We start from the raw sequence: 21,226 nt of genomic DNA, 5'->3' as shown, positions 1-21,226 counted from the left end.
GAGCTGTGGCTTTCCCATCAGCTTACTGGACCACTTCACAATTTGGTTCAGACGGTTCCTATTTTTAACCCCCGTTGTCTTCCCATGCAACATGTTGTCCTCCCGGGTTAACCCTTTTTTAGAATCTTTTTTCAAGGTTTCTTTCATGTTTTTTTTAAGGTTTCCGCCGCTTTTTTTCTGTGCTATCTTTTCCACTACCACCAGATTCACCACTAACATCAACTTATTACCACTAATTTTACAATAGTTTATAATTCGTGGTCAATAAACCTCATTTATATGAAATTATACCTTATTTTTGAGTTTAAACAAAGCTCAAGTTGTGAATTATTTTGACAAATAGTTACGATTGAGTGGATGATCACAGTTTAGTCAGGATACTGTTTAGAAACCATTTCATTGTTTATTTCAAATGTTATAAAATTTTGTAAAACACCCAAAATTCAAACAAAGTAGTGAACTGATCATTCGTTTTACCTGCCAAGAGCATTGCATGGAACCACGGCTGTTATTTTGGGGGCAATTTGCTTGAAAGAAAACCATATTTCTGATGATGATTCCTGATTTCTGACTTTGAAATCAGGTCAAATTTGACCCGAGGACAACAGGAGGGTTAAGAGACAGGTTCCCGAATCATAACACCAGGCAAAAAGACAAAACGGATAAAAAAAGCGTGATAAAATAGGGAGGGAGGACAGCTTTCTCAGGCAAAACAATCGCTGGTTTCCCTTTTAATACACAGCGTCACAGGTTCCCTCAAAAGTCAATAATCGTTCCAAGATATTTGTAGGTTTTCATATTGGGCAGGGTGGTGCTGGTCAGGGAGGTCTGGTACAGTCGATCTATCAGAGGATCTTTTCTTTTTTGCAGTTTGCAGGCCAGAAACACCACATTTTTCCAGCATTAAACCCACCAGGCAACATGAAGGACAGCAAGGTCATTTATTCTTCCTGTTCATCATTCTTTCTGCATACCTGTAGTTAAGATGCATCATGGAAAGATGGTGTGCAATGCCCACACTCTTTACATGTTATACAATGAGTAACATAATGCCATAAACCCATACAGTATACCTTGAGTAATGAGTGACGACAGGGAGGCATGCCATAGAATAAAAGAAAAACAAATGCAGAAAAACCGCTGTGCTTTCAGAAGAGTGACACTGTAGACAGTTTAATTTTAAGTTGACCTCGACAGTTATAAATACAACACACTACGCCGGCAATATTGAAATGCCAAAAGGTCATAGAACATTAGCTGGTTCAACCCTTTTCACAGTATTAGCATTAGCAGTATTTTTACTGCTAGACCACGACAATCACAAACTGGTTTTGCTGCGTATGCTCAGGGGTGTCGGACTGGGGGGGTGGAAATGGGACTGAGTATCCATGGCCCTCATTGAGGAAGGTCCAAAAAGCAGACTGATGACTGTCATGACATTGCGTATGTATGACGAGCCAAGAGCAAATGAAGCATGAGCTTGCAGATTTGTGTGCTTTCAAGGCTAGGATTTAGTAATATCAGACTCCAACTCTGACAGTCTCAACATGGAAGTTGATTACATTATGTATCATGTTATGATTAGGACTTTTTAATCATATATGATTTATTACTGTGTTACATTAAAAATTGACTGTTGTTGGGTTTCCTAATGTTGCCAGGGAGACGCCATAGTCAATCGAATCGGACCAAACCACCCCCACCTAGTTCTGATAAGGAGGATTAGCTGGGTGTTTGAGTATTAATTACTCTTAATAAAAACATCTGTAGGGTTTTCTTTCTTGCTTATTTAGCCATGTGAAAAAAAACTCTAAGATTTCAAATGAGATTTTCAGGGGCTTTAACAAAAGAAAGCAGCCCACACAACTATTGGATTCTCTAATTTAACATGACGTAGGTCCTAAAGACAACGCAGGAGAGGAAGACAAAGTGAAGCGAAGTCATGAGAGAAGAGGCTCGGTGAGAAAGGGGAAAGTGCTAGAAGCGCTTGCAGCTCGATACCCAGTAAATAGAACACCGGCTGGCTGTGAGATCATTATCTGACTGCAGCTCTGTGTTTATAGGCCATCGCTGTCATCTAGTGGTCGACTGCAAGCACTCCAGTGGCATAAAAAGAAACAGCCTATTTATTTCTCTGAACTTTATTTTACCTTTCCTTCACTTTGACAGGAGCATTGTGTTAAATCCATACAAATACAGTGCAATGTTGCAGTTTGCAATACTTGCATTTACTCTCACCAATTTCCAGAAGGTGCTCGGGTGACTTTTGACAATGGCGACACAGTGCACAGGAAGTGATGTTGCTCTACTCAGTTTAGGTGAACTACAGATGATTGGATTGTTGTGCAGCTAATTGCCATCAGGTTTCAATGTGGATCAACATGGCATATGTCACCAAGAACTTGCATAATGAGTACCTACCCCCTGCAGATTTCCACCTGAGAACAAATCAACACACCCGGCATTCTTAGATCTCTCCAAGTGCACAAAGTAAAACAGTTTGGTTACACTTTACTTGAAGGTATCTACATAAGAGTGACATGAAACTGTCATGAACGTGTCATAAACTTTATAAACAAGTCATAAAGTTTATGACATTTGTTTTTTGTCATGACAGGTTAGGGTTAGGGTTCATCTGTTATGACTGTGTCATGACAGTGTCATGTCACTCTTATGTAGATATCTTCAAGTAAAGTGTTACCAACAATTTGAAGGAGTAGAGAAGAGGGCCACGTTCAGCCCCGACAAAACGTAGCAACGCGTTTTTCTAAACTGAAACAGGGGTGCGTTAAAACACCCCGTTGTGTGTGCAAGCGCTTTGCCTTTTCATTACCACAAGTTTACAGACAAGTCTCTGCTGATTGGCTATCACCTGGTACACAGCCAATAAACCTACCAAACGAGAGAAAACACATCTCGAGGCCGCTGAACAGCGTTGCAAGCCGATTCGAGGAAACACGTCGTTCAACCAGGAAACCGTAGCAAAACTGTGCACACTGTTTTTTGAGATTGAACGTGCCCCAGGTATTGCTGCTGCAGATACAAAGTGGGAGCAGGAAGTGGAAGCCGTGTGATATGTGTGATAACTCAAGCAGGAGGCAATCTAAAATCTAAATCACAGCTTTCCTACAAAAAGTGGCAAACGACCTCTACGGTGTACAAAGTGACATCTGAATTCAATAAACGAAAAGAAAATATGTCCCTAGTCATTATCATGCAGTTGCATTCGCTGCCATTTTTACACCACGTAAATCTGAACAACAGTACACACCGATACAACCGATACACACGGTGCTGTTTGTGCTAAATTAAAGGGAAAATCCACACAAAATCAGAATTCACATGTGCAAGTTTAACATTTAGTTTAACACCTTTAAGCAAAGAAAGGGTATTTAGGGTGGGCCCATTCATGCTGAATAACTTACTGAAGTCAATAGACCTGTATACCTTTGTTATTATTTTAGATGGGCGAAAAAGGAAAACCTGAATAAATGTGTGGAGAAAGAACAAAAGCTGGGGCTTGAAAATGACGTGAATCTTTGCAATGGACTTCACAGTTACTAGAATCAAAGGGGTATTAAAGGTCCCATATTGTAAAAAGTGAGATTTCCATGTCTTTTTTTTATTATAATGCAGGTTAAGGTGCTATATAAATACAGTGAAAGTATCATAACCCTCAATCCAAAGAGAACGGATTGCGATTGTCTGTACGGTTGTGATGACACAACTATACTATATATAGGTAGAAAGTGCCGCTACAGCACCGTTACAGTCATTCCCCAGCTGCGATGACGGTGCAGAGACACCTAGAGTGTTCATGCGGAAGACCCGGAAACGCTGAGCAATCAGAGCAGAATGGGATTTTTCGGGAGGGGGGCTAAAGCCTTAGCGTTTCAGACAGAGGGTGAATACATGTATATTCAGACAGACACTGTGAGGAAAAAAAAAAGTGTTTTTTGGACATTAAAGCATGTAAACATGTTCTAGCAGAAACCCAAAATACAAGTACGAACCTGGAAATTAACACAATATGGGACCTTTAATGGGGCTTAATGTATTTTTGCCCGCTCTCTTTAAGCTTAATGTATCTATAGAAAAATAGCAAAAACAACTAAATGATTGGCCGAGCTAGCCTACATGTGATTATTGCTTAGCTGTTCTTTCAGAACAATGGATAGTATGGTGATATGATAGAATGGGCAGGACTTTGATGCTCCATCGCCCGATCACTACTGCGCAGACTCTGGCTCCAAAATTACAAGATGGCAGCGCCTGTATCCCCGTGTTATGGCTTCATGTGTAGACAGTGTTCTCTGCCCAGGGCCAGATCAACCTGCTAAAGGGGCCCAGGGCAACATAGCTTAAATTTGTCACCCATCTGTACAACCAAAGGAGTTTGATTTGAACACAGAGCTTTTAGATATGAATGGCAAAATGTACGCATATCCTTGAAAATGCTCCATGGCTGCTGTCAGAGTCCAATTGACACCGCTTAGACTATGTGTCTCAAGATGACATCATCGGTACAAACTGTCTCTCTGCTGTTCAACTTAAGGAGTAACTAGCTCACACTACTAAACTGAGCCGCACAATGTTAGAGATGGGACATACGTGAATTCTATATTTGGGGTGGACAATCCCTTTAAGACCATACAAAGCTTTTCAAGCTCATCAAAGCCATGCTGGTAAAATTCATGTTTGACATGAGAATCATCAGGAAGGCATATGGCTCTATCAGTACATCAGTTCCTCAATCTTACAAATATTTCCGTGTGTGTGTCATTCTACACCAAAGTTGCACCCTTTACAGCCAGAATAGATGCTCCTATTTCCACTACAAACACAAATGCATATCTTTGTGACGTTCATCCTAAAACACAATGACTAGACCTGGAGCTTTCAGGGAACCGACACTTAATAACGATTTTTGACATCATACCGTGTGCGTCTGACTGTGTGCAAGCATGCAAGCTTCACACAAAAGTGTGTTTTTCACTTTGGAAAGCTGTCATTTCAGTCAGCGCAAAGGGGTGAAGCTGCCCCTGGCTTTGGAGCTGGGCCCGGCGTCCGGAGACGTCGGGGAGACAGGAACGTCAAAGGAAGGGTTGGGAATATGCAGAGTCTCTAGTTTGCGTTTCTTTGACCGAGTCTTGGCGTGACGTGGTGGAGGGGCATCGCCCTGGGAGCTGGCGGTATGGCGGGCCCCGCAGCTGGTGGAGAGCTGCGGGGAGGGGTCAGAGTTCACCGCGGGGCTGCTGTCTGGGCAGGTATAAGCTGTCTGAGGTTTCATCTGAGGACACGAGGTGGACAGGAGCGGAGGGAGAGCGGCCGACTCCAGCAGATCTTTAGTTCCCTGCATGTGTGCACGGGAAAGAAGAAGGGGAAGGGAGGAGGAAAAAGATAAGAAGTGATGAGACAAGCCAGTGAAGTTCAAATGGGGAACAGCAGGGTATTAAATCACTTCAGTGAACGCAGCAACAGCTGTGCGAGATGAATGACAGGCATACTGGGAGTGTAAGCAGGCCACACGAGTTCCATTCCACAGATCTGCACGCAGAACATCTGAGTGTGTCCAGCTTGATCAGAGGTGCCCGAATATATATTTTTTATATAAAGGGCCAAAAATGTATCTGGATGAAAGGCAATGGGCCAGAAATGAATGTTGATTTTATGTGAAAATGTAATATAGGCCAACTTTTTAGAAAATGAACATTCCAAATCTAAAATACAATTTTGAAATAATAACACTGCTCTTTAATCTGCATATGGTTGTCCCATATTACAGAGCTTGTACTACACACTTCAATGCCTTATAATTACTATTCATCACTTATATACACAATATCAATGGAAGACATGAAGCCGGTCTTTGTTTTTTCAAAAGTCTTTTCAACAGTAGGGTTCCAGCTGATCTACTACATTTCCTTTTAACGCTCCATCTTGACTGGCTGACTCAAAGCCAGTGATGTAGGCCCGGCTCACAGCACATTTATGAGAGAATACTGTAATTTTTTGTAATCCGATGTAGATAACACTTATGTACGTGGGTTTGCCAGAGCTTTTTTCACTGAGAACATCTGTCTGCTGCTGCTGGAAACAAAGCTGATGTAAGTGAACGGTAATGTTGCTGTCCATAAAAACTAAATAGTTAGTTGAAAGGCGCCAAAGCGCTGCGTAGAGCCGAGGGGACCCGCAGACATTTGTAATTATATTGATTAGCGCAGCTTTAAACACAGCTCTTCGCCTGATTTCAGTTTAAAATGTCCTCAGCCTTGAAAGCTACGAGACACTCAGAGCATGAATAATGGATGGGCTTCAGGAGCCTTGAGGTTCATTTTTGTATTCAAATTTAAAACGTTAACTGTTAATCAAGGTTCAAAAACTGCCAGTTCACTATTCCCTGTTTATAAAGCTCTGCAACGTTTCAGCTTTAACTCCAGCTCCGTGCTGTCAGCTTGTCCCCAAAGATAAGCACACATGTCAACAGCACTTTGTAATTTGATTTTCCCTATATGGAGCTGCTCGCCCTAGACTTAAAAATGTGTATCCATCAGATAATATTAAGTAGCTACTGGTTTATTCCCCACAATTAATGCCATTGTCTTAATAGGTTATCAGTAATTCCATGGCTAAAATGACAGTATATACTGTACAGTTTACTTCTCCCATCACAGCCTAAATGCTATTATGAATATGTATATAATTAAACTTCTGGCAGTAAAAATGTCACATTTTAAAGGTACAGTATAGTGGAATTGTTTCAGCCATCTACATGACTGTATATACAGGGCTGCAAGTAACAATTGTTTCTATTTACTATTATCTACTTAATCTGTTGATTATTTTCTCGATTAATCGATTGTTTGGTCCATAAAATGGTGAAAAAATGTGGATCAGTGTTTCCCAAAGCCCAAGATGACGTCCTCAAATGTCTTGTTTATCCACAACTTAAAGACATTCAGTTTTTACTTTTTTCATAAACAAAGGGACTCAAACCAATTAATCGATTTTTATAATAGTTGGTGATTAGCTTAAAGCTCCCCTGGGTTGAAAATTTGACTTTATGAGGTTTTTTAACATTAATCTGAGTTCCCCCAGCCTGCCTATGATCCCCCAGTGGCTAGAAATGGTGATAGGTGTAAACCGAGCCCTGGGTATCCTGCTCTGCCTTTGAGAAAATGAAAGCTCAGATGGGCCGATCTGGAATCTTCTCCTTATGAGGTCATAAGGAGCAAGGTTACCTCCCCCTTTCTCTGCTTTGCCCGCCCAGAGAATTTGGCCCACCCATGAGAGAGAGACATCATGGCTTTCAAACGAGCAAAGCAGTTGGTCAAGGCCACACCCCCCACCCTCCACCTTGCCCCCCCCACCTCTCCTCCTCAATAGCTACAGACACAGAAATGGCACATCCTAAGGAAAGCTCATTGTGGGACTGGCTCTAGTGGCTGTTGTTCTGCACCAAGGCTGAATTTCGGGAAAGAGACTTCAGATACAGTATTAGGGGACCACTAAGGTCTATATAAAAGAGACTTCAGATACAGTATTAGGGGACCACTAAGGTCTATATAAAAGAGACTTCAGATACAGTATTAGGGGACCACTAAGGTCTATATAAAAGCATCCAAAAAGCAGCATGTCATAGCACCTTAAATAGTCAACATCTAATTGATTTTTCGATAAATCATTGCAGCTCTACTGTATATTGTGAATACATTTGACATAGAGTACACACTGTATTGTGTTCAATTATGCATTGTGTATTCAACATGGCAGCAGTATGAATAAAGCCATGCTTGAGTACAGCAGCCAGCCGAGAGGACATGCAGACACAGCAGTGGGCACGGGAGACTCTGCACTCGCGCTTTCCCCCCTTCTCTAAAACAGGCTTACCAAGCGGCACTAACAGTGGCTAATCAGCCAGTGCACGACACCGCAAAGTCCAGACATTTCACCTCCTAGTGTTGGTGGAAGGACACAGGCACAGAGACAGAACGGCAAGTTAGGACCGGGTGAAGAGACACACAGGGAGCGTACTGATAGTTTGGTGCTTTTCTTCCCTTGGAAAATACTTCAGCACTCCAATACGTACATGTGGGAGGGTGGACAAAACTGCACAATGAAAAATGAGTACACACAGATGATGAATTGCATGGACAAAAATGCATGTTTTTATTATTTATTATTTTACATTTCAGATACTGACAAAATAGAAATAATAAAAAAAAAAAAAAACAGGATGAACAAATCAAAAAAACATGTAATAAAAGGCATGAAGGGAAACTATGTTGATTGATTTGATGAGTCAAATCATTTGGCACTTTATATGCAGACAAATAGGACTGTTCACATGAGACAGGAGGAAAAGGGAAACGACACACAATAAAAATAAAAATAACTTTCCTCACAGCTTCAACAGTGCATCAACGGAATTCAAAAAGACTATTTTTACACACTCGCCAAACCCAACAACAAAATACATTTCAGGCTAGAAACACGACAGCTTTAACTGGCTTTCAGTATCCGTACACGCACACACACACACACACACACACAAATAAAAATAAAGATTTTATGGCTGTGTTTGTTATTTTTCGGTGTAAACAAAAAAGCAGTGCCAAACAGCAGCTACTCTACCACTGGATATGAGAGTGGCTCAGACCGCAACTCTAATCTGAACCGCAGTTCACGTCTTGTAAACAAAAACTCTCCAGGCATCCCTTTCTATCGCTTCGCAGTCAGAGAAAACCAGGGAGGACGACGAGCTGAAAACTCTTCACTTCATTCACTTCTTACAACTCCTGCTCTCCTCCTTCCTCATAAAACAAACAAACACCCTGAGTGCACACACTGCACACGAGCAATTGAGGTGTAGATGGTGATAAAAAACAACAAAAAAACAGATAGCATAACATATATAGTTAATAGCATCCCTGCTGCTTATATTTCAAAAGAAAAATGTCCCTAAACCTGATTTGTTCATTTCCACGCGGTAAACATGACTCAGCTGTTCAGAAGCATGAACTGCACGAAGCGGGTGTCTAATCTCAGACTATAGAAATACCGTGAGATGAAAGGATTGGTACCCCTCTCATGTCTGTACTCTAATAGTGCGTTCCATTTGTACTTGGAAGCCGGATTTCCCAAAGTCAAAGTCGGAAACACGCCCCCTGACCTCGGATTTCCGAGCTCGGAACTCGGGCAACCACCGAGTAACCCCGAGCTAAAAATCCAACATGGCTGCCCCGTGCATCAACAGTTGTGAAAGCTGTAGTAACATGCAGTTATTAGCACGTCTGTGTTATTAGTGTCTCACTGAATCAGTCGTACACGCAGCGCTGTCCATATTCTGTGGACATGTTGTTAAGTGGTTTGTATGCACAACAAACAGCCGTAATGCGTTATTAGAAACTGGCATTGCTAACAATGGCTAACCTGGCTAGAGCTAACGAAGACAATGAAAAAAAATCAGACTTGTAAATGGAACGCGTTCAACTCGGATGGGACGTCATCTCCAGCTTCGGCTTTCGAGTTCCGAGGTAAATGGAACGCACAAGAAATATGAAGCTACGGCCAGCAGCCGGTTAGCTTACCTTAGCACAAAGACTTGAAAACAGGGGGGAGAGACTAGCTAGTCCGGGTCCGTCCAAATGGGAAACCAGGCCTAGCAACACCTCTAAAGTGCCTGGTTCGGAAAAAGTTCCAGCTCAATAACTCCATAAAAATCACAAACAAGATGAAACATGTTCATCTGTGAGGTTCTGGGCTGCTGTGGGTTACTTGATTCACTTTGGCCAGAGATATGCTAGCCTACGCTAAACTTGTCCTGACTCCAACTCTGTACTTAAAAAAAGAAATGACAACTCCCTCTCACAAATAACAAGTTGAAATCCTTAGAAATAAAAACACACTGCTGCTACAGCCTTACTTAGTCTGGAAAGACCAGTAGCTTGCTGTGGCTACTGTTAGCAAGCCTAAAAAAAGTGCTATTGCTGCATAATTGACATTACTGAGCCAGTTTCACTTGTCCCCATTGGTGCTACTGTTGCACCGTGTTAGCATTTACCATTACGATAAAGTACTGCCGGTGGGCCCATTTGTGGAGCCTGGGCTGTTTTTTACAGTGTGTTCAGGGGACAGGCAGCTCGCGGATAGTGAGATGTTTGCTATATGTGACAAAAAAAATGTTGTAGCCTAAAAACAAACGCATGACTTCGCTTAGAGCACCTTTAACCTGCTTTGCAATTTGATTCAAACTAATTATGATAGTGTACACCAAGTTTTCAACATATTTTGAAAAATGCTTTTTAAATCTAGTTTGCGCTGAGGGGAAAGTAATAAATGCTGAAGCTCTGACTGCAGTGTAAACACAGTATATGTAGGGATTAACCCAGTCGGCAGCAGGCAGCAGACAGATGCTGGGTTGGAGCTACAGCCCGGCAACAAGGCTTCAGTCAGACAGAGGAAGAGTTTTGGTGGGAGTGGGGGGGTGCAGGCACAGGGGATGGGGACTCCGGCAAGCCAGAAGCCGGCTGGGAAGACCCTCCTACCACGTTTATCTCGCTTTTAGCGGCCAGAGCGGGCAGCTCGATGCCCGCGCCGGCTGTCTGGACAGATTCATCTGTGGGCAGGAAACCCCGTCTGTCGATCAAGCTGAAAAAGACCGAAATAAAGAAGATACATGTCATTACACTTACATACATAGCCATATTCTACTGCTCTTCATACTATTCATCCTGCACATACACTTATTCTTACTACTCTTATAATATTACGGTTTCTGCACTACAATGGTACGGTTACCACACTGCATTGCACTGTACATATCTGTCTATATGGTTCATACTGAATATCCATATTTATTCTGTTTTTCTTTTTCTTATAATATATTCTGTTAACACACTGCATACAGTATATCTATATTATTCTTACTACTATTATAATGTTACTGCTACTACATTGCACATATCTGTACATGTTGTTCGTACACTGTTCATAATACATAGCCATATTTATTCTGCTCTTATAAGGTAACTGCTAATACACTGCACATATTTATATTTAATTTATAATATTAGGTGTGCATGTTCATCTTTATTTTTTTTTTAATAAAGACATCTAATGAGTCTCCATTCTGCGCACAGAAACTGTCGAACTACAACTCAAACTTCTTCCTGCATCCCATAACACATGCAACTGAGAAACACCTATTTGAATCACTATCATAGAGCCGGTTGGGGCTTAATGATGATAGTTGAACATTTCATACAAGTATACATTTTCAACAAATTATAATTTGTTAGTCATAACAAATGGCTGACAGATCAGCTGACAATGAAGCATCTAAAACATAAACATCAAGACATGATCCTGTCTGATTTCTTTTGTCATGCTAAAAACAGAAATATGATATTAAAATGCACATCTGATACATCGATAAAACCAAATGTACCAAATTAATTGATGGTAAATTTATCAATTTACCATCAATTAATGACTAACTACACTTTAGTCATCAGTTCTTTCACTGTTAAGCAATGTGATGATGTTATTATGTGTGCATCAATAAACTGTTAAAATAAAATAAATGATAGCATTACTAATAATTAGTAAACATTTGTCATCATTTCATTGTTTGTAAACAGTAAAATGACTATTAACGAGTGTGTAATTAACTATCAATTTACCATTTATTGGCGATGGTTATTCCTGGAGCCCGTGTCTGGATGGGACGCGTGTATGGAGGAATTCCTTTGGTAATATCAAAGCGTGTGTGAGATTTCAGACTGACCTGGGTGGCATGGGTCCACAGAGCACAGAGCAACAGTTGATGAAGATGTTTTTATGGCTGTATGGGTTGGTGACACCTTCTCCACTCTTCCCTGACCAGGAACCTTTAATCTGGAACAGAGAGATGTGTAAAACCTAGTAATTGTGCAACATTTCACTGTTTTTTTTGTTTGTTTATTCAACATACATTTCATTCGATTTTCGGTTGAGAATCTCTTCAAGGTGATCTGATTTGGAAGTATTCATTAACTCCTAAAAATGTAAAGTCTTTGTATAATGTTTGCAAAGAGACGCTTCCCTCTGCAATAAGCCATTCGTGCGTATTATTTTACACATTTTTCATGTGCATTTCTTGAAATTCTATTCAAATGTGATATTAGTGTCGTATTAATATAAGTCAATTAACACTTTCTTTTACAAATATTACAAATTGCCTTACTGTACAACAAGACACCGAGAAAAATCACTTTCACAGCTACTCTGTAATAGCAGCGTAACAAACTCAACTCAAGGCAGTACTCACATCTTCATTAGTGGTGAGGTTGGAAGCAACCAGGTACGTATGGAAGCCTGAGAGGCCCAAGATGGACCAGACTGAGAAGAAACATATCACCAGCTCCACTGCAGTGGAAAGTTGAGTCAAGGAGAGCATTGGCACATTGGAGGAAGAAGAAATCAATAAAAACAAAATTAAAAATAAAAAGGGGACAGAAATCTTAAACACGTTTGTGATTAAAAGGATATCTGCCCGGACTCTCTTGCAGAGCAAACACCAGGCCTTTTCCACCTTGAGCCCCTGAAAGAGAGGAAAGAACAACACGGACACAATGCCCAAAGTGTTTCCAAGGCCATGAATTGTTGGGTCTATCTGTAAATTATAGAATGGGGTCTAGACCTACTCTATCTGTAAAGTGGCCTGAGAAAACTTCAGTTATGATTCGACACTATCAATGAAACTGAATTGAATTAAAGAGAAAAAAAAAAAAAAAAAAAAAAGAGTGAGTAGTTCCAACCATACCAGAGTTGAGCTCAAATGTGTTCAGATCGCCAGACACTTAATACGGTCACAAAAAAAACTGAAAACAAAAAAACTGTCTGTCAAGGAGGTTATGTTATTGGCTCGGTTTGTAGCCTGTAGTCTGTTAGCAGGATTACGGAAAAACCTTCTAGCCTGATTTTATTGAAACTTGGTGGAATGGTGAAGCATGATCAAGGAAGATCCCATTAAATTTTGGAGTGGATACACAAATCATTTTTAACTTTTGTTAACATTGCGAGATAGGGTTAGGTATCGAGATAGAGACAGGTTATTCATCAGGGTTCTTGCAGGTTTTAGTAAGTCAAATTTAAGACCTTTTTACGACATTTTAATTGAAATTCAAGACCTACACGATGCATTACCAAAGAAATATTCAAATCAAAGAAATTCTGAAAAAAAAAAAAAAAAAAAAAATGTAAACAAAGTTTGCAGAAATCTGGCCATTTTAAGGCCTTAAATGTAAAGTTCAGAATTTTAGACTTGGTTAGACCCCGCGGCAACCCAGATTCATGCCGTGTCGGAATAAACGGAAAAATTTGCTCCCATGAAAATACACACTGCATTAACATTGTGAGATAGGGCATGCACCCTCAGGGGCCATCCACACGGAAACGTTTTTTTTGTGCAAACGCACGTTTTGAATCGTTTGGACCGAATCTGAAAACGCACTTTTTTTTTTAAACCTGGTCCCAGGGTGAAAAAAAAAATCGAAAACGGCTCGTTTGGCTTCGTTTGGACGGTGAAACCGCATACCTTCGTATCAATGATGTCATCGCCACACCCCTCGACCTCTTTTACACCCTCTCTTACCCACGGCCGCTGACACACACAACTGTGGTGAAGCTAAGCGAGCATATCCCATCTCCATGGTCAAACCAGCTCACTTCATCTAAATACTTTGTCTCTGCTCCCTGACCCTTCCCTCAGCTACACAAGATATATTGCTAACGTTATGTAGCTAACATTAAACATCGCTGAAGTAGCTGACCGCTCCAGCAGCAACGTAGCTAACGTAGCTGTTATGGGTAGCCATTTATAAAGTGGAAGTAGACAACTTAGCAACTAGCTAGCTGATCTGTCTGCTTATCAACTCCTTGAACGGATTATAGTAACTTTTACCACGGCTCATTGTAGAAAGGCTACTGCAAGAAAAAAGTATAGATTATAGATTATCAAAAAGACATTGGATCATTGAGGTTTGTCTGCCGATGTTAGCTAGCAGAGCTAACGTTAGCGCGATTCTAGCGCGCTGCACTTATGTCCGAAGGCAGACAGAATTGCAAAATAAAAAGCAATCCAACAGCAAATTATAAAATATAAAACAGAGGTTTTCTTCTTTATAAAATGAGCAGTGGTCAAAGTTATTATAGTCCATGGATGTATTAAGAGAACGTTAGTCTAGGTAGTCATGTTATGATGGGAAGTGGAAGTTAACTATGCTCTCCTTCTCCGTTTGTTGGTGAATTTCTGTGGCAGAAACAGCGCCACCTAGTCATTTACAATGGATTCGTTTGGACGCAACTATTCTTGAAACGAATCCAGGGAAGACGGGTAAAAAAAAAAAAGATTGTTTTGGTATGTGTGGACGGGGCCTCAGAGTGCCCTTCTAGTTTCCTTATCAGACACCTCACCCGATCCGGTGTGGTAAAACCCGCCTGGCCGGTAGTCCCAGCGACACAAAACAAACAAACACTTACAGTAATAATGCGGGTGCTGTTTGAGCCAGGTGTGTTTTTTCTCTAAACATGCGAACCAGAGCAAAAACACGTACTCAGTGCTAGATGTGTGGTCACACAGCCGAAGATGAACGCCGTCAGGAATGAGAGCGACACGATGAAGGTGTAGAAGAACCGGTAGTTGCGTTTTCCCACACAGTTCCCCACCCAGGGGCAGTGATGGTCGAATCGCTCTGAAAGGGGAAGAAAAAAAATAAAACAAAACGCACCAAAAAAGGAGAATTCAGCACTGACATTTCGATTTCGTTTCAGGGAATACTTCCAACGGCTTGGGAAGTGCCAACCCCGATACGTCAATAAAGTCAGTCCAGCCTGAACCAGAGTCACGGGATGACGTTCACTGAGGCCTCTATTTATTATTTATCATGTGTAAATGTCAGCGTGTCAGCGTGTGTCCACACAGCTCACCCACACAGTTGTCACACAGGCTGCAGTGGGAGGTGCGCGGAGGCCGGAACATCTTGCAGGAGAAACAGTACTTGAGCTTCACCACCTGCTGGTTGATGAGGACTTCCTTGGTGCGCGGCGGAGGCCGATAGCTGGCATTTCCAGTGTTGTCTGAAGAGGCGAGGACAGTTAAAGAGAAACAACGGGACAAAATTAAAAATCGGGGTCGCTGAGCAACTGATCTTTAGCGATTGTGGGCTGGCCTTTTATTATTAGCACCTAAACATTTGCCATTTAACATAAACCACTAGGGGTGTGAATCTTCGATTTGATTCTCCTGTCAACGATTCGAATAGATTCCATATAACGATGCGTCACCTCCTCAATGTTATTATATATTGCTACACACGGTTTTCTTTGGCAAATTCAAGCAGTGATAGATATATAGATAGATAGATAGATAGATAGATAGATATACACTTTTCCCGCTTCAGTCCCTCTACAGGTTGGAAGCGGAATTGTCCATTACATTGTGCAAGTTTGCCAGATCGGGTAGCGGATCTGTAGTGCGAATGAGACATTAATGGACAGTTCTGCTTCCAACCTGTAGGGGGACCGAAGCGGGAAAAGTGCTTTAGTGTTGCTTTAAAAAAAAAGGAAAGACTAAGATACTTCTTGAATGTAGCAGAGTCTGAACACAACAGACACAGAAGTCATATGCCAGCTGATTGAAGCATCATTCCTATCAGACGTACGCACCAATCACAGCCCCTCTCACATCAAGACGGTCCTTTCAAAGACTCCGTCCTCACCTGCTACACCGACGCTGCTTCACTCACTGCTGCTGGCAACACTCTGCCTCCACCACCCCAGCCTCCGCCTTTCTAGCTCAGAGTAGAGCTGTAATCGGGCCTTAAAAGTTAGGACCGACAAGGCCCTAGCCCGACAGAATTCGGACCGAGCCCGACAAGTACATTTTGATTGACAGCTTTTTAAAAGCCCGAACCCGTTTACAGGCCGACATTATTCAAATGTGCGCACGCACACAGCTCTTTTGCCAAGAATGAGCCATTTATGCATTTTTTAACATGATTTATTCATGACTAACGTAGGCTACATAGGCAACTTGGAAGTTGGAACAGAGAAATAAAATAAGTCCTCCAGCGGCAGGCCTCCATTTCACCTCCTCAGCATCCATTTTCGCGCTAATCGAAACGCATCACACTTTTTCAGTGTGGACACACTATGCGGTAGGCTACACAAAACCTGCTTAGAATCAGTATGAAACTGCTGTGCAGCTCTAGTTTACGCTTGGGTTTCCCCAATTTCCACATCACACACACTGTGCCTTTTAAGTGAAATTGTATTGGGCTCCGTGATTACATTCAGCCGAACACTAAAAAGAATACGGAGTCAAACTAAATGTCCAAAGCATTTCCTTAAGATAGTGTGGTAAGAGGTAAATAAATATGTAATGCTTATATCAGAGTCTCTGGTTCAAAAATAGCTGGTACAGTTGGGTAATATGAACACCTTACATCATCACTGCCAAAACTTTGGTGATGAGTAGGAGGCAACAAGGTGCATGCACAAGCCAGCTTCAGACACAAAGGTCATTAATTGAATGCATGCCATATAAAAAGCAAAGATACCGTTGGCAAGACTTCAAACTGAAAATTGAGGGTGACGAAATCTTCAGCTCCCAACTTCAAAACTCATACAGGACACACTCCTTCCACAAAAGATCCCACTAATGGCTGCCAGCGCGACATTCATGACACAAGATTCACGGCAAATGGGTCTTTTCAAAAATTCTACTCAGGCCCTTTAATGTGTCGAAGGATTCACCATCTCTAAACTGAACTGGCAACACAATAACTGGTGACTGCTCATTAGAATCTGCCGTACGTTCCAGTTTCAGAGTAAAAAAAGTAAAAAGCCGACGCTAGCAGAACAACGCTTTCAATCTCAACTGTGACTTGTGCTCGAAAGCCAAATAAACGGTGTAAAAGCTAGGACAGTGACAAAAATAAGATGTCCTTGAAGTTTGGCATAATTGATGCCACTGAGCGGAGGGAAACTTGTGAAGAAATGAGCTCAGCTTAATTAGGCGGTTTGAGTTTAGGGATCGCATTTCTTTTAGGAAATATACAGGACACATGGAGAGTTCTCGTGCCAATGGTGGTCTACATTCAAGGCCGTAAGCATGCAGGAATATCAAAAACTAACATTTTCGTGTATATATATATATATATATATATATATATATATTTTGAGGTGGTGATGGCGCAGTGGATATGACACATGCCTTTGGTGTGGGAGAACAGGCAAGACTTAACCCCTAGTTGCTCCAGAGGCGTGCAACCTCATGACATATATAGCAATTGTATGTCGCTTTGGATAAAAGACTCAGTTAAATGACATGTAATGTAATATCCAAGTCAAAAGCACTTGAGACAACCATAGTTCTGACTAGGGGTGCATGATATATCGACTCAATATCGTTATCGTGATATCACTTTGCGCAATATTATAGCAAAAGTGTCACGATAAGTATGCTACATTTTGTGGAGCGCTGCGTCCCGTCCGTTGGCTGTGTGGCTTAGTTGGGTTCGATTTAGAGCTCCCTTAAAACGCTATAATGATCATCATTTCATTGGCCAGTTACCGTGCCACTCGCACGTTAGTGCACATCAGCTCACGGGTCCACTACGTGACAAACCCTATGGAGCGTACCACATGTGTGCATATTTCAAGAGAGAGATGGAAGATGGTGTAAGTGAAGAAATAGATAAGAGACCACAAAACAGAACGAATCAGAGAAGTGAAAGAACAGTTGTGTCCTGTTCTCTTTATTTATTTATTTTATACTGTCCAACCAGTAAAACATGTCCTGTTCTGTAGACATGGTCCGTGTGTTGTAAGAAAACTTGTTTTATTTGTTATGAATCTATTTTGATGCGTTTTTTTTAAATATTTTAATTAACATTGATATCGCAATATCACATATTGTCTATATTGTGCAACCCTAGTTCTTACCCCAGTTGTGACTGAGTTGGCCCTTACCAATCTGCTTCTCAATGTCTGCAGCCTCATCTGGTGTTGCTCTGGGCAGGATGCCGGGGTCAGTGAGGCTGGTCTGGAGCAAGGTGATGACCACAAATACAAAGAGGCCTCCTCCGATAACAGGTATGCAGCTGGTCAGGTGTTTGACCAGGAAGGGACAGCTGTGACGTGGGGCAGCCACAGACAGAGAGAGAGGATGAATAACTAAGAGATGCGGAGCAGATCAAAGGCTGCGAAAGGATAGACTAAGCCCTGTCTCATACCCACCAGGGGACGTAGTTTTAATTAACATTCTGTGCCTTTAATCACCATTGGAAATCCATGGAGACAGAACACACTTTACACTACACTGTAGAAATAATGCAATTTTCATAGAAATTTCCATTCCAGACAGAATACCAGCTGAGATCAGTTGCATTGTATTTTTTAATCAGGGCAGCAGTTAAAAGGCTAACTGAGAAAACATTGGAGAACCCTTTTGCAATTATGTAAGCACATAATGTAATCTGAAAACTGCTGCCCTGGTTAAAAAACAATGCAACTGATCTCAGCTGGTGTTCTGTCTATAATGGAGTGGAATGGAAATTTCTAAAAGACTCCAAACTTTTGACTGGTACTACCGGTCCGGTGTGTATCCACACATCGTCAGGCCAATTGTAAATGTAAAACCTTGTCAGGCTACATTATGAAATCTGACCTTTTTCTGTTGATCTGCGTATTAGTAAATAAACTGTTCTTGTGAAACATGAAAACAATACTTTTTATGAATCAGTAGAACCTACTCTACGGCTCGGCTTGGACCTATACCGGTAATACATCAGACAGGAGTTAAATCTAATAAAATGTTAATTTAACGTTACTGTTGTAGAAGCTGGGATGGATGGATAGAAATTTTGTCCCTTGGCTATATTCCCCAGAAAAAGGACTGAACTCACAGGTGAAATGACATTATCGCTGACCTAACATGAAACACGAACTCACTCAAATATAAAGAACAATCCACTTGTGATGACAATAAGGCCCAGAGTGAGGGGCAAGACCCCACTCTGCCGGGCCACCATGATCCGTCCATCGCAGTAGAAACGATTCTTTCCGGGGAAAACTTGCCACTTTCTCCTCGGTCTTTTCGGCTCCTCTCTCTTGTCACGGTCGTTTCCGTGATGAGGTGGAGGGGCCGGGGTTGGCGTCGGAAGTGCCTGGGGGTCGATTTGTTGATACTCGCAGCTTGTCATGGTTTATAATGAAGTTTGGGTGCTCTGTCCCAATTCGGACGAGCGGGGCATTTGGCCAGCGGTCGACAGCATCACCGACGCCCGTGTTTGAGGCAGCCGAACGAAGCAAACGTCGTCATTCCACGGAGCAAACAAGCGTTGCCCTATACATATATCGTTATCCAGTTGTAAATAACGCTAGGAGCCCGTGCTCGAAATTACATCCCTGGTAACTTACTTTCCACGCCTCTTCACTTATTCTTTAAATCCCGGCTCCAGAAAGTCTAACGTCATGCACATATTCAGGCGTTATATACTGTGTATGGTTGAGCCGCTGGTCATCGTTAGCTTGTTCAGTGTGCAATTCCAACTAACGTTAGCCAGAAGCCAGAAGCCAACTGCAGACTATTAAAACATCAGTGAACCCAAAATACCGTTACCGCTGCTAGCTTGTTAGCTCGCTCGTCTTGCACATAGCAAACATGGTGCTACTGTCCAGAGGTCCTATGCAGAAACTAAGAGGAGCACTAAAACTTCGTAATTATGATGAATAGTGCTCCCATAGAAAGAGTCCCGACACATTCGTGATTAGCGTTATATTGGTTAGGGTTAGCATGTCAACTAACCTTAGCTGTTGTCAAGCTTAACGCAAGAAAAGGTGTATATCCGGTTTCTTTCAAAATAAATCTCCTAATAAAGCATCCCGTTTAAGGCATGATGATGATGATGATGATGACGACGACGACGATGACAGTTATATGAATGGCCACATAATGTATTATTTCTCGCACTTCATTATTATATTTTTTTCCCATAAATGTCAAATGTCTACAAACTGTCAAATGCTTTGGCAACATTTGACAATTTAACCCTGATATTGCAATGTCCGGCAAATAGGCCTACAGCCACTGTGGATTACTTGCTTGAAGAAGGTTCTACAAGCAGGAAAGCTGTAGAGTTATCATGGATGTATAAAAACGGGAGTTATCAACAATAGCCTTTATAGAGGGGTGTTATGCCGAGTGCTGCCTGTTTGCCGATTAATGCATAGCTACACCTTGCTTATAACCTTATAACCTTAACAATGGCTCAATTCCATCAAGTGTCCCAGTAAGCTATTTCAGTGAGTCAGCATGAACAGTACCAGGACCTCTCCTAAGTGGAATGCAGCCATCAGTAATGGTTTTGAATACACCTGTGCTTTTCCTACTATGACAGGGGTGTCAAACTCAACTTCCCTAAGGGCCACACTAGAAAATGAGAATCACATCATTATTGCATGTTTCATGTAGTCTGCTCACTTACAGTTTGATCGACAAAAATGACGAAGAAAATACCCAAAACGCCAAAAATGTCGAAAAAAAAACGTTGTGAAAAGTGACAAAAAGTATTTGGGCCAAAATGTATTGTGAACCTAAATGTATATAGGGGCCGGAGCAAAATTAGCAAGGGGCCTGATTTGGCCTGCGGGCCTTGAGTTTGACACGTGTGTACTATGACATGTCAACATGTCTGCCGTGAAAAAGGTCTATAGAGCTGGTCGGCACATAAGCTAACTACGCAGGTTAACTTCTCCCTGCCGGCCCTTGATGCAGGCTGATACAAAGCTTCTCCTAGGAGATGCAGGCCCTGTTTACACAAAGGGAAGACACAGATATTTTCCTGCGGTTTGGCCTCTCATTTACACGAAAACCCCGTTTTTATCACAGAAAACGATTATTTCTAAAAACTCCGGCCAAAGTGGAGATTTTGGAAAACAAACGGAGGTTTAGGCAGAAAGCGATTGGTTGCTGTTGTTGCTATTGTCGGGATTCTGATTGGCTAACGTGGGCTTGAGCTTCTCATTACACCGCCACCTACAGGTCTGGCTTGCTCTTGACTGCATTGACGGCATATATACACGGGTACATATAAACGAACACTTTTCTGAAAAAGGAGAGGTTGAAATGTCCGTTTATGAAAATAGCCGGCCACATGTAAACGTAGCAACATTCTTTAAA

At 41.7% G+C, this 21,226-nt stretch overlaps 1 protein-coding gene across 2 annotated transcripts; it reads right to left on the bottom strand.

Annotated features, from left to right (window-relative positions):
* Nucleotides 1-9,377: 9,377 nt before the first annotated feature.
* Nucleotides 9,378-19,982, bottom strand: zdhhc18b (zDHHC palmitoyltransferase 18b). 2 transcript variants are annotated; one of them, XM_028598309.1, is made up of 8 exons: nt 18,997-19,981; nt 18,016-18,176; nt 14,971-15,120; nt 14,598-14,735; nt 12,532-12,583; nt 12,311-12,413; nt 11,789-11,898; nt 9,378-10,650 (listed from the first exon to the last, which is right to left on the bottom strand). In XM_028598309.1, exons 1-8 carry the CDS (start codon nt 19,245-19,247, stop codon nt 10,452-10,454), a joined length of 1,164 nt encoding a protein of 387 aa, XP_028454110.1. In that variant the 5' UTR covers nt 19,248-19,981; the 3' UTR covers nt 9,378-10,451. The 2 variants fall into 2 exon arrangements, with proteins under 2 accessions (XP_028454110.1, XP_028454111.1); XM_028598310.1 differs by lacking the exon at nt 14,598-14,735 and having other exon boundaries at nt 18,997-19,982.
* Nucleotides 19,983-21,226: the final 1,244 nt, after the last annotated feature.

This window comes from Perca flavescens, chromosome 14 (assembly GCF_004354835.1).
Source record: "Perca flavescens isolate YP-PL-M2 chromosome 14, PFLA_1.0, whole genome shotgun sequence".
Taxonomy (NCBI): domain Eukaryota; kingdom Metazoa; phylum Chordata; class Actinopteri; order Perciformes; family Percidae; genus Perca; species Perca flavescens.
Note: the sequence above shows the minus strand (reverse complement) of the source record. Positions and strands in the feature narration are given on the sequence as shown.